The 13,682-nt window shown below is 41.5% G+C and overlaps 1 protein-coding gene across 2 annotated transcripts in view; it reads right to left on the bottom strand.

Moving 5' to 3' along the window:
- Window positions 1–9,772: 9,772 nt before the first annotated feature.
- Unpg (homeobox protein unplugged) overlaps window positions 9,773–13,682 on the bottom strand; it is a 49,547-nt gene continuing 45,637 nt past the window's right edge. For both annotated transcript variants that reach the window (XM_076322577.1, XM_076322576.1), the window contains one exon: window positions 9,773–12,845. In XM_076322577.1, the coding sequence (XP_076178692.1) occupies window positions 12,088–12,845 (758 nt within the window). In that variant the 3' untranslated portion in view covers window positions 9,773–12,087. The remainder of the gene's footprint in view (window positions 12,846–13,682) is intronic.

Raw genomic sequence — 13,682 nt, forward strand, 5'->3', positions numbered from 1 at the left:
TCTCGATCAAAATCAATTTCTATAAGTTATATAATCATTTGTAGTGCATAAATAAGATGCACAATGTTCGATTAATATTGGGAACGTACGTAAATGTTAATAGCAATCGCGTTTAGGAATGAATATTCACTGAAACTGTACACCTCTACGAATTAGGCAATATCTTGATGTTTATTTATCACAATTATTAACAACTGTTACAGGACCATAGTTTAAACAATTAATAACAATGTTCTAGTATAAATAATGGCTTAAAATATCATTTCGTCGAAGTATTCTTTGTTCGCGATGAAATTTTTGATTGAGATCCAACCGACATTGTCAAGGCTACACACATTGTTTATCGATTTACGAGTGCCCATCAGGACAATTATTCTATTTAAAAAAGCGATTAATTGAATTCCGACGCTTTTAAGTAAAAAATACAACTTCTACACATATTGTGTAAATTATAAGAATTAAACAAATGTTAAACTAATGTACCGAATAGACAATTATTAGTTTCCAGTCTTTAAAACTATACGAAACACGTTTTTACTTCGAATCTCGATCAAAATCAATTTCTATAAGCTTTATAATCATTTGTAGTACATAAATAAGATGCATAATGTTCGATTAATATTGGGAACATGCGTAAATGTTAATAACAATCGCGGAAATGAACAAACATTCACCGAAACCGTTCACATTCGCAGATTTTGCAATATCTTGACGTTTATTTATCGTAATAATTAAGAACCGTCGTAGGACCGTTGATGAAATAATTATTAACAATGTTCTAGTATAAATAATGGCTTAAAATATCATTTCGTCACAGTATTCTTTGTTCGCGATGAAATTTTTGATTGAGGTCCAACCGACATTGTCAAAGCTACACACATTGTTTATCGATTCACGAGTGCCCATCAGAACAATTATTCTATTTCAAAAAGCGATTAATTGAATTCCGACGCTTTTAAGTAAAAAATACAACTTCTACACGTATTGTGTAAATTATAAGAATTAAACAAATGTTAAACTAATGTACCGAATAGACAATTATTAGTTTCCAGTCTTTAAAACTATACGAAACACGTTTTTACTTCGAATCTCGATCAAAATCAATTTCTATAAGCTTTATAATCATTTGTAGTACATAAATAAGATGCATAATGTTCGATTAATATTGGGAACATGCGTAAATGTTAATAACAATCGCGGAAATGAACAAACATTCACCGAAACCGTTCACATTCGCAGATTTTGCAATATCTTGACGTTTATTTATCGTAATAATTAAGAACCGTCGTAGGACCGTTGATGAAATAATTATTAACAATGTTCTAGTATAAATAATGGCTTAAAATATCATTTCGTCACAGTATTCTTTGTTCGCGATGAAATTTTTGATTGAGGTCCAACCGACATTGTCAAGGCTACACACATTGTTTATCGATTCACGAGTGCCCATCAGAACAATTATTCTATTTCAAAAAGCGATTAATTGAATTCCGACGCTTTTAAGTAAAAAATACAACTTCTACACGTATTGTGTAAATTATAAGAATTAAACAAATGTTAAACTAATGTACCGAATAGACAATTATTAGTTTCCATGCTTTAAAACTTTACAAAACACGTTTTTACTTCGAATCTCGATTAAAATCAATTTCTATAAGTTAAATAATCATTTGTAGTGCACAAATAAGATGCAGAATATTCGATTAATATTGGGAACATGCGTAAATGTTAATAACAATCGCGGAAATGAACAAACATTCACCGAAACCGTTCGCCTTCGTAGACTTCGCAATATCTTAATGTTTATTTATCACAATTATTAACAACCGTCGTAGGACCATAGTTTAAACAATTATTAACAATGTCCTGGTATAAATAATGGCTTAAGAGCCATAAATTTGTTGAAATATTCGGTTACATAGAACAAAGACGATCGGAGTGAGGGAAGTGACCTTCATGAGGGTATATAAGGAGCCGCCGGTTAACGAAAATTTCATTTCAGGTGGAGCCTCCGAGGTGGACGGATCTCTCGATTTTCCGATTTTAGGTATCTGGAAGGGGGGCCCCCACTCTTGGTAACCGGTACTGACCCCTGGTAGGGGGTGGTCAGTGCTGGCGACCACTCACTTAATCCTTTTTATTTTTTTCATTTTTTTCTTTCTTCAATTTACTTCATTTGTTCTCCGATTTTAATTCGTACTTGTTTTTCCATGATTATTTTTTTCATTTCCATTTACTATCATGCCTTGACTTTACGTTACTCTTAGGTAGGCACAAGAGGACTTTCTCGTCGCATTCACCGTGGGATCCTTACTTAACTTAGAATAAATTAGTTTTAAGGCCACCATGTTCGAACATTTGTGATCTGCCGAGCAATTATCCAATCTTTAGCTTACTTTTGCTCGCTTGCTCGTTCCTCAGTCCGGCCACCTCTGCTTGTTGCATAAGCAAGTGACCGGCCGTGGAGGTGGACCGAACCCTCGATCGCCGTCTCTTCTGGTGCGTCCGCTTTGAGAGAGAACATGCTGCGAACACAGGGGCAGGTGTTCGCACCGGTCCCTGCGGAAGCCCTTGTGCCACAAGACCCTCTCTTCGTCATCCTCCGTAAGTCAGGCCCACGCTCTGCGTGGCTCCTGACGCGGAGTTGGGAGAAACGGGGCACTCCACGGAGTGGACGGCGTCGCGCATTTCCTTGAGAATCGGGCCCACTGAGGGGAAACGGGACCGAGCTAGTAGGAGCAACTCCACGGTTCGCGTCGCGTATTCCCCAATTTTGCCTCATTTTTCCATTATGTAATTGCTCGGCAGAATTAAACGAGGAGATCGAAGGAAAATTGATTCCTTCTATCTCTGCAGTTAGGATAAGTTAGTTTTAACGGTGTGCTCTGCCAAGCAATTATCCAATCTTTAGCTTAATTTTGCTCGCTTCCTCGTTCCTCCGTGTTGGTGGTTCGAACGGTCTATCGCCGTCTCCTCCGGTGTGTCCGCTTCCAGAGGGGGCATGTTGCGAGCACAGGAGCAGGCATTTTTGCCGGTCCCTGCGAAAGCCCCCAAAATAAGACCCTCTCGTCGTAAAGATGGAGAAACGGGGCACTCCTCTAGGGGAGTGGATGGCGTCGTTCGTTTCCTCTCGAATCGGGCCCACCGAGGGGAAACGGGATAGACCTAGTAGGACCAACTATACGGTTCGCGTCGCGTCTTTCCTAACTTTGCCTAATTTTTTCCACAATGTGATTGCTCGGCAGAACTAAACCGGAAGATCGAAGGAACTTTGATTCCTTCCATCTTCTCGGTTTAGTAATTTCGTTTGTATTGCGCGTCGAGAGAGATCGATGGAACTTTGATTCCATCTATCTCTCTCCGGGTCTCCGCTCGCAGCAACCTCCTCGTGGTGAGACCTGGTAATCGGTATAACTCGCGGCGAAGTATTATTCGCTGCGAGCAATGCCGAGCTAATTGGCTGCGAATTTAGAATAGTTATTTAAGATAAGAAAAAGTTGAATACCTTGAAAAGCAACATTTTTATAGTGTGTATGAATGTTTGAGTATGTTAACGAAACGAAAGAATGAGATTGTATCACCGATGTATTGATGTCTTTCAATAAATTCATTTTTAGTAACAACAAAAGCTTCTTTTTAGCCATAATGTGTATCCAATTCCTTAACCGGATGATCCTATCACATTGTTAAATTAATAAAGTTCCAAAATCGTCGAAAAATTTAGCCAAAATTCGGATATTCATTCGAAAATCTCGCAAAATCTCAATTCGTGAAACTTCTTGCAATTATACGTCATTTTCAAAAATCCACGGAATAAAAATACCTCCTCGAGTATCATGTTCTCCTGTTACCAAATCCCAAAATCGACAAAATATTCTAGCAAAAGATTAGAAATTCGTTCGAAGATCACGCAAAATTTCAATTCGCGGAAATTCTAGAAATTTGACGTCATTTCGATGAATCCGGAGAATAAGAATACCCCCTTTCAAATCATGTTCCCCTGATACCAAAGTTCCATGGTTTTAAATTTTCGTGCAATTGGCATAAAATTCGTGTGAAATTCTAATCTTTATTTACTCGTTCTACATTTACAAATTGTATGTTCTGAGGAATAGATGTATTGGGAAAGAAAAAGACGATTTTAATTAAAGCAACACTTGAAATATGCTGAATTCCTATTGTTTATTACTATATAATATATAAATTTTGCAAATGTGAATAGCGAATGCCTGGTTCAATAATAGATTCGCACGTGTTGTCCGCCACGCAATTTCTTGAGGTTTCGAAGGCCGATAGCCCGACGTTACTTCGTTTTCCGTACGTTTATAGCTAGGTCATAGGTTGCATATGGCCTGGACATAAGCGCTCTAAGCGGGTGTTAGGCGATGGCACTTAACTTGCAATCGTGTAATTACTGACAGTCACGTGACATCGCTCAACGAACCGAATAATCTCGTACTCTAATCTCCAGAATCAATACTGCGAGTTTCGGTTTACTTACAAATCAAATATCCTTTAAAACCGACGAAAGAAAATTACAAATTACAGAGACATTGATACAGCATTCTAACCTCGTAAGAATCAATCACCGCTAATTCCTCGTGACGATTCACCGATATTCATAGAAGAGTAGTGTCGTCGTTATTGTTTCCCACGGGATTTCGTATATTTTCTCCCTGGTCGCTCGTCCCCCATCTCCTCGAGTCCCTAGAATCGCTCGACGAAGTGCATCGCGGTTTCCAGGCAAGTTTCCAGACGGCCACGGAACATCCGCAATCGGTCTATCGATGTATTCCGTTCCGTGCCACTGGCCATTCCAGAACGGATATCCGCGGCGAGGGATTATTAGTTTTCCGCTTTCAGAGCGGCTCCGGCGTTTTCATCGAGCGGCGTAACAGCGGTAACAGTACGTCTAGGCCGTACGTTACGCTCTAGGGGAGCCGCTTCTCTGTCCTCCGGTAGGCGTGGTTGAAATCGGGAGATGATTTATCCTCCGCGAAGCGGTAACTGCCGAGATCCTCGGCTAAACGACCGCGGTCCTTCGTGTATTAACCGTAATGCACTCTGCCGTTGCCATTGTGCCCGCTGTATATAACTATACCCAACCACCCTGCTCGAGCTTGCAGCCCCTCGTCTGTTACTCTTTCTTTCTCTCTGTCTGTCTGGTCGGGCCGCTTCTCATGTCGCGTTGACCTAACTTTTCGACCTCGACTTTCCGCCCAATCCCTCCGGTATCGTCTTATTTTCAACGTCTAATTTCGGACGAAGTCTCCGTGTCGCTACCACTCGGGAACTTATTCGTGGCTAATGAGTTTTTGCTTGTCCTAATTGTACAACAGCGAATCTCGAGGGAGGATTAGAAATCGTTCGAATGTATTCCATCGGACCAATGTACGCGATAGTAAAACTCACGATTGTAGTTTTCTAAAGTCCGTGATTCTAATATGTTGCAAATACTATGGTAATGGGAATAACAAATTTTGCTTTTAGATTTATTTATTTTTACAATTTTTGCTCTTGCAGTCGATTATTCTGTTATCTTGTATCATCGATTATGTAGTTCCATATCTCGAGGGAGGATTAGAATGTATTTCATCGAATCAATGTCGAAGATGATCGATACCCTCGTTTCTAATTTTTACCGATTAATGGCTGCGTGAAAAATCCCACGGGAATGGGAATAACAACTTTTCTTTCAAATTCTCACGTCTTTTGAAACAAGATTGTCAATGACATAATTCTCGAAAATGTCAAAATCAAACGTAAATTAATGGCGCTACCGTGAGAAGAAATTTAAAATTTACATGTACGATACGACGTAAATATACGTTCGTATCGCTCGAACGGTTTACGAAGTAAGAGAAGTAACATTTTTCGTACACCGGAGTATTATTGTTCGCAACTCGGGGTAAAGAAATGACGCCAATCGTTACAATTTTACGTACACGTGTCGTTTCAAATGTGAAATCCACGAATTTAAATAATTATAACGTCGTGCCCGTTGGCCCGGTCTCGTAATTTATTTACGATACGGTCAATAATTTAGTTTTGCACTCGCAGGGCTACGCGAAAATAACATCGTCGTCCAATTATCGAATTAAAATTGTTACCGTGCAAATACTAGGGTACAGCCACGAAATTACAACGACGATACCCTAACCTTGGTGCACCGGGTCTGTGTTTCGTGCACTTTGTACCCCGGTGAACCCCCCTCTATTGTGTCCCGTAATTTCTTTCCCCTGTCGCGATACCCCGACCTCAAGTCACTGCACGATTTCATCCGATCCACTTCCTTCTTTAATGCGCGTGAGATGCATGAACTTATTGACATTCGTGTAGTCGTAAATTTTGATCGATTAGGAGCGACGTATACCTCGTTTACGTCCAACAAAGGGGACATCGAGAGTGTTAAGTTCGATGGATGATGTTTCGAATTCTATGCAAGAATCTAGGTATAAAAAAAACAGTGTACACTATTAACGATACTCGCTCTATGCAACAGCTCCATCGAAGTAGTTCATTTCTGTAACATTTATCGGGTTTACCCGATGTACTTTATTTTTCAAAAATTGTCATGTTTCGTTCCTTTGGATCTTTAAAGATTCAGATATCCAGTTTGAAAATTCTCGAAAATCGCGAAACAATATTTTCGGAAGATTCGAGGTCTAATTGTTGTAATTAAATATCTAAGAATTGCATCTGTAGCTGGATATGATCTATCTACCAGATTCGTTATTACAGGAGGTCGATACGAATATCTAAATATCCTCGATTACGAAAGCCAATTAACGTATCTACAGAGTAGTATTATATTCAGTGTTCTCGGATTTTAATTTAATGAATTTTGATCCTATTTTACTTTCTACTTTATTACGATATTTATAAACCACATCCACTCCATCGAATGTGGTTTTCGATAACAAAAATCCCTTATAATCTAATAACATTACGAATGAATTCATACGTTTTAGAATTCTCAACGTTCGAAATAATTTTAATTCGATGGAAATTTGATATCGAATCTCGACGATTCTCAGATACTCGTATCAATTCCGAAATTATTTAGAGAATTACTCAGGAATTAATTCAGACGTTCAAAAATTCCAAACACGATCGCTACTGATGCCCAGATATTCCTCAAAAAGAAAAAAAACTCCGAGCAATATTTTCAGTGTCTTAATCCAATACAAGTTACGACGAATTCTCTCTATCGAACGAATCCCCCCAGTTTCAGAAACTCGAACGAAAAGGTACCTCGGATAGATGTGTCGATGAACGATACGCGTAACATCGACACCCTTTCGAGCACCCAAAACTGATCAACGATTCGACCAAACAATGCTCCCACGATGAGCCGAGCAATCGCCCAACGGGGTACAAACTCGATTACACGAGTCACGCCTCCGATAAATTTAATCAAAAGGGGTCCTTCGTCCCAGAGAAATCGCGTCTTGTCTCGATACGTGCTCGCGCGAATCGGTGTCTGCCCTGTTACAATTTCTTTTTTTTTCTTTTCAAATCACTCCGCTAATCGATCCCCGAGTTGTTTTGACAATTCCGTCGAGTCGAGTTTCACGAAGGGGTGGGGTCCCCGAGCCACGTCGAACCCCCCTGAACGAGATCAGTGTCTCCCATGGGATCACCTCGACGCGGAAAATTGCACCCTGCGCGCCGCAGGCGGGTTTCGCCGCGCGTATTTTCACAGGCTGCGGCGCGTGCTGGCCCCCGGTCTTTCGAGGGGTCCCGCGGCAAAAGCTGGGCCCCACGCTCGGCTCCCGTGAACGCCTCGTAGGCGTGACCCCATATGCCACTTTCGGCCATGCGACCTAACCGCTCGTAGGTATGCATCGACGGCGCATTGTACGGCTAATTTGTCCGAGTGGCCGTCCGAATGCCGCGAAACGACGCGCGTGAGGGAATTTTCAATGAAATTTTCCCGGAGGAATTTCTTTCAAGGAGACTGCAGATGCAGCGCCCCACAAATCGGATTTTCGTTTCGCGGCTCGCGTCTTGGCAAGGAAACGTTCGCGCGAGAGAGATTTCAAACCTCGAATTAATTGAAAAATAATAGAGACTCGATGAAGGATATTTTATAGCGTTGAATTTGAACGATTGACGATTAATGAAAACTCGAAGAAGGATATTTTATCGCGTCAAACTTGAACAATTGAAATAATAGAGAATATTTTATAGCGTTGAATGTGAATAATTGAGACACGATAAAAACTTGAAGAAGTATCAATCAAAAGTTGTACAAGAAATATTTCTTATCTTTATTCTTTCGAATTTACGAAGAACGATAGATGTTTCATTTTCCAGAAGATGTATCTTAAGTGAACCTTACATGTATAAAGTTTCACGCCGGCTAGTGAATTTTATTCTTATACCTTAACACGTTGAATACCCAGAAGTTTCGATATACTTAAAAGTAAAATACGCAATACTCTTTCGAATAAGTCCAATTCCACGTAACGTATTATTAAACTTACAAGAAGAGTAAGACCATGAGAAAGCTTGTTACAACATTCTCAACTTACGTTTCTTCGACCGTAGAAATACTGGCCCAATTGGGTGACTCGTTCCGTATACCACCAAGGAGATTGAAATCGATCTTGATCGATCGAGCGACACAAACGTCCTCGTAAAGCCAGCTCGGTTGTGTATATCCAATGTATTTAATAAGAAACCAAAAATAATACCAAAAATAACACAAAATCTAACCCACGTTTCTGTACCCTCGATCTACAAATTAATACGATCCACGACATGATAAATTAAATGATTATACAATTCAAAATAAAATTGAAACTTTCCTCAAACACACTCAAATTCTTGGATCTAGAATACTATTTCCACGCTTATCCAAAGTAATGGCTCCTACCATCACCGACCATAAACTGAGTAATAGCATTTTATCGACACTAAACCGTGCATCAAAAATGGCACAAACTTTATCCCGCGTGTCTCTACCTTCGATATAAAAGTTAATACAACCCTTGACATTATAAATCACGATAAACTAATACAAAATTCAAAATCAAATTAAAACTCTCTGAAAACACCCGAATTCTCGAATCTAGAGAATCGAGCACTGTTACGTAATAACTCTTTCCATCACCGATCGCCTCGAGCGATCATAAACAAAGTAATAGCATTTTATCGACACCAAACCGTGCATAAAAAAGAACACAAACTTTATCCCGCGTGTCTCTACCTTCGATATAAAAATTAATACAACCCTCGATACTATAGATCACGATAAACTAATATAAAATTCAAAATCAAATTAAAACTCTCGAAAAACACCCGAATTCTCGTATCTAGAGAATCGAGCACTGTTACGTAATAGTTCTTTCCATCACCGATCGCCTCGAGCGATCATAAACAGAATAATAGCATTTTATCGAGAATTTTCCAACATCTTACCGTAAGTGACAACCGTTTAAACGACGTTCTGAAATACGACCACGCTTACCTCCGTGCCGATGGGAATTCGAACACACTGTCGCGATCGGTCGAAACTCCGTGCTCGGACCGATGTCGAATGACCGAAACCGTCCTCGGTAAGTACACCGTGAGCGTCTAATTCGCCATAACCGTCGGATGAATAATGAAGGGCCGAAAGAAGGACTACCAACCGTTTGATCCGTGACACTCGAGTCGCGGAACTGGTTCCCTTCACGACGAGTCGCTTCGACGCGAAATAGGGCTGGGGAGAAACGATAGTTGATTGGTTGGCCTGGTGTGTATTCAGAAACGAACGATGTTCCATATGATATTCGCACGTTTTTATTGCCTTCTCGATATACACAAGGTACGCGCTTGCGGCTCTGCGCGGACACTCGGCTCGCTTTCCGCTCCGTCGCGGGCGTATCGCGGCCGTGATGCAGCTGCGGTAATCGCACGGCCGATCGATACGAAACGTCGTCGTAACCCGTGGTGTTCCTCGATGGAGCGGAGCCTCGCTTAATGTAAATTATCTACAAGTACGACCTACGCTCGTACACCGAATACAAGTCTACGCGGTACGCTGTGCCATCGCTATTTACAGGGTTCGCTACGGGTACGTTTTTATTTACAAACCCCTCGCGGGTGCCGTAGAAAATTTTTCCCCGGTTTTCAGGGGTGAGGGGAGAGCTCGAGAGGCGCGACCGATCGGTGACCAATCTCGAGCAAAAGAATTTTAATGGATCTCGAAGGGTTTCTGTCGAGCGAGAATCGATTCTCGGTTCTCGAAGAACCGAAGACTCGAGTTTCGAAATTTCAACTTCGTGGAACGTGTTTTTTTTTTTTTTTTTTAACGATTCGATTTGTCAAGGTTTGTTGATAATGTTATTTAGAAGGAACGTTCGCGAAGAAATTCTCGACGATGTAATTTTGAAACTGTACAGGTTTGCAGAGAGGTCGTGGATAAGAAACGTGTATTTCTTCAGCGACAACTCGAGTCAAAGGGGTGACACTACCCTTTGAAGATTCACCCTCTAATGGTACCTTGAAAGCTATGGGAGATAAGAGGAAACTATTTCAAAGAATTCTTTAGGGTGTTTGATGGAAAATAACACGTTACACACTTTGATGAATAGAATTGTGTGGCAAAATATTGTGCAAATATCGTGCTGATATCGAACAGACTACGTAATTAGAGAATTGGAGAAATATTTACGTAAAATAATGTTTAAGGTTGTTCGACTTTCTTATTACTTTTTTTTTTCACCGTATAGCGTCGTCTTTAAATTTAAGCAGTTCACTCCTTAAACTTGAGTTGTCGTAGTTAAAAAATATGCATACCTTATTTTCGATACTCTAGATACCTGCAAAGTCTCGTCAGAGTCAAGAATGATGAACAGCGTGTCTTGAATGTTTCTTGTTACAAGTACCAGAAGATTCCTTCGGAGAAATTCAAAATTCAAAATGAAAGAGTCGAAAGAACGAATCAAATAAACTTCCTACTGAATGTTTACATCTTTCAAGATTAATTTCGTATCACTCGCGAGTCTTCGGTTGTCTTCCTCGATTCTTTCTCGAAAAGTCCGTACCTTTCGAGGAAATTTCTAACCATTGTTTAATTTCATCGTACACGCAACAATTTTCTCTCGTCTTCGCTGCAAACTCACTCAGGCTGGACTCTCAATGTTCTCCAAACGGTGATGAAACTTTAAGAAACCGACAGGTGCATCGTGACCATGAACAACTATTCCGGTAATGTTTTCAGAGTACTGTTTGGCGACTCTATCACACTTCTTAGACTTTAACAAAGACTCTGATCGCTCCGAAGCAGGGATTGTAATCGCAACTCGAACCAGATTGACTATAGATTGACTATAATCCAACCAAGTTATCCTTTCACAATGACACGTGGTTACGTATATTAAATCCTGAAATTCGTTTACGTCTTTGTCCTGTTATACCCGTTGCAATCTGTTGCAGACATTGCAAAAGCAACGCAAACGCCAGCGAAACGATCGTTCAAAGTTTAAATACAGATTCGGACGATACTATAATTACAAAAACAAACGTACGAAGGAATGTACAGAATTAATAGAATATTATCTAATAGCGCGCGAGTAAATTCTTTTAAAACAAAGACACTCGTTTAATTATAAAAAAAAGGCAAACTATACTCGGTTCTAAAATGATCAATTCGGAAAATCCATCTTCGTCCTTGTCTCTATTAAACGATACTTTCGTCGCAAATGACTAAAATCGATCCAAAAAATCCATCTTCGTCCTTGTCTCTATCAAACGATACCTTAGTCGCAAATGACTAAATTATCCTCCAATTGTCTCCAACATCCGCACAATCTTACGTACACCTACGCGTCGCAGGATCTGTCGAAAACATACGCAACAAATCCACAAATCCCTGTTCCGAGTTGCACGGTTGTCTACACCACGCGTGAATTTGGTTCCTGGTTAGAACTGGTTGCACTAACCTCGAATCATAAACCGGGCATTACAATCCCCGGCGCAGAGTCCTTGTCCTCGGAGTCTCGCTCGACGACGAACACCATTATCGTTCTATGTCGCGGATGATCGCTACGTTCTCTACACTCTCTCGAGACCATAGTTCGATATCGGCAGCGTTCACTACCTGCCGGATGAGCTGAGTCCACCTCGATGAGAGGGCACGGTGAACGCTCTCAGACCGACACCGACCCCGATCCCGACACCGCTGCTCAAAGGTCCCTGCACCTGTCCGCTCAGATTGATGGACGAGTTGACCAATCCTAGAGCATCGCCCAGAACCGAGGAGGACGCACCAGACCCTGGATTTTCGTTGGCAGGCCTGACTCTCGGTGGTCTGGCGCACTTCTCCATGTGATGATGATGAGACCTCACCGCCAATCGACTGACGTGCACCGGGATCGGGACCACGATTCTGGTACCGTTCCCGGAATGGGGTCCGGCGGATCCGTTGTGCCTACTGGAGACTCCAGTCGCCATGCTGGTAGCACCGGAACCGACACCACCGCCGCTCAAGCCAGCCTTCACCCTCTTCCACTTGGCGCGACGATTCTGGAACCAGATCTTCACCTGGACCTCCGACAGCTTCAGAGCGTGAGCGATGTGAGACCTCTCCGTGAGACTGAGGTACTTCTTCGCGTGGAACTCGCGCTCCAGCTCCAGCAACTGCTCCGAAGTAAAGGCCGTACGTCTGCGTCTCGCTTTGTTGTTACTGGACCCTGTCGCTGAGCTGCTCTGACCGTTCTCCAACGACCCACCGGGGCTCACGTTGCTGGAGGCGTTGCTGGACATCGCGTCGGTCGCGTCGTGGCCGTCGCCAGCGACGCTCAACCCGCCGCTCTCGTCCTCGCTCTCCGCCGACGCCCGACCGTTCTCGGACCCTGCAAATGAGAACGTGAATTCTGGATTGGAACGACGATTACGCTACGGCTTACGATGATTGAATTTGTCGCTTCTGCGTCGCGTGGGACGCTCACCGACGCCCAGCGTTCCAAGAGTTCGGAACCGCGACGAGAATTACGAGAAACCGGCTCTTTTTAAGAGAGAATGAACTCTGAAGCTACTGACGCGATAAGTAATATATTTTACATCGTGTACCGTTTCATTTGCAAAGAAATCTACGAGAAACCGGCTCTTTTTAAGAGAGAATGAACTTTAAAGCGACTAACGTAATAAGTAATATATTTTATATAATGTACCGTTTCATTTGCAAAGAAATCTACCGTTTTGAAGTAACGAAGAACTTTTAATGTTACTTCAACGTATACGTACACGAGAACGATGACTATGTACGATCGATTCTCGATTTGTATACTTTTTCGGTCCCGATGACCATCGATTCGAATCTAATATAGTAGCAGAAGATGCTCATTGGCTGAACGAAATAATCACGAGTAACTATATAGATTGAAACCGTACGACTTGCATTGGAGTATTATGGATGTAAACAAATGTTGAAACATCTGAAAATGTTCTCGTTAGCATACGGTGCGTAAAGAATGGTGGGTTTATTTTACGATATTAAAATGAAATAAAATTGTAATATCTTGGAATAAACCCACGGAAAAACAAAACAAACGAGCAAGATTTAACGCAACCAACCGAACAATTAGCAAGAGCTACCAAGAATATTTGTACACGCGTTGCAGCTGCTCGCAAATCTTTTCCGGTTCGATATTTTCTACGATAGCCGGTGTGTTGCACTCCGAGCTACAGCA

The sequence above is a fragment of the Ptiloglossa arizonensis genome, chromosome 10 (assembly GCF_051014685.1).
Source record: "Ptiloglossa arizonensis isolate GNS036 chromosome 10, iyPtiAriz1_principal, whole genome shotgun sequence".
Classification (NCBI taxonomy): domain Eukaryota; kingdom Metazoa; phylum Arthropoda; class Insecta; order Hymenoptera; family Colletidae; genus Ptiloglossa; species Ptiloglossa arizonensis.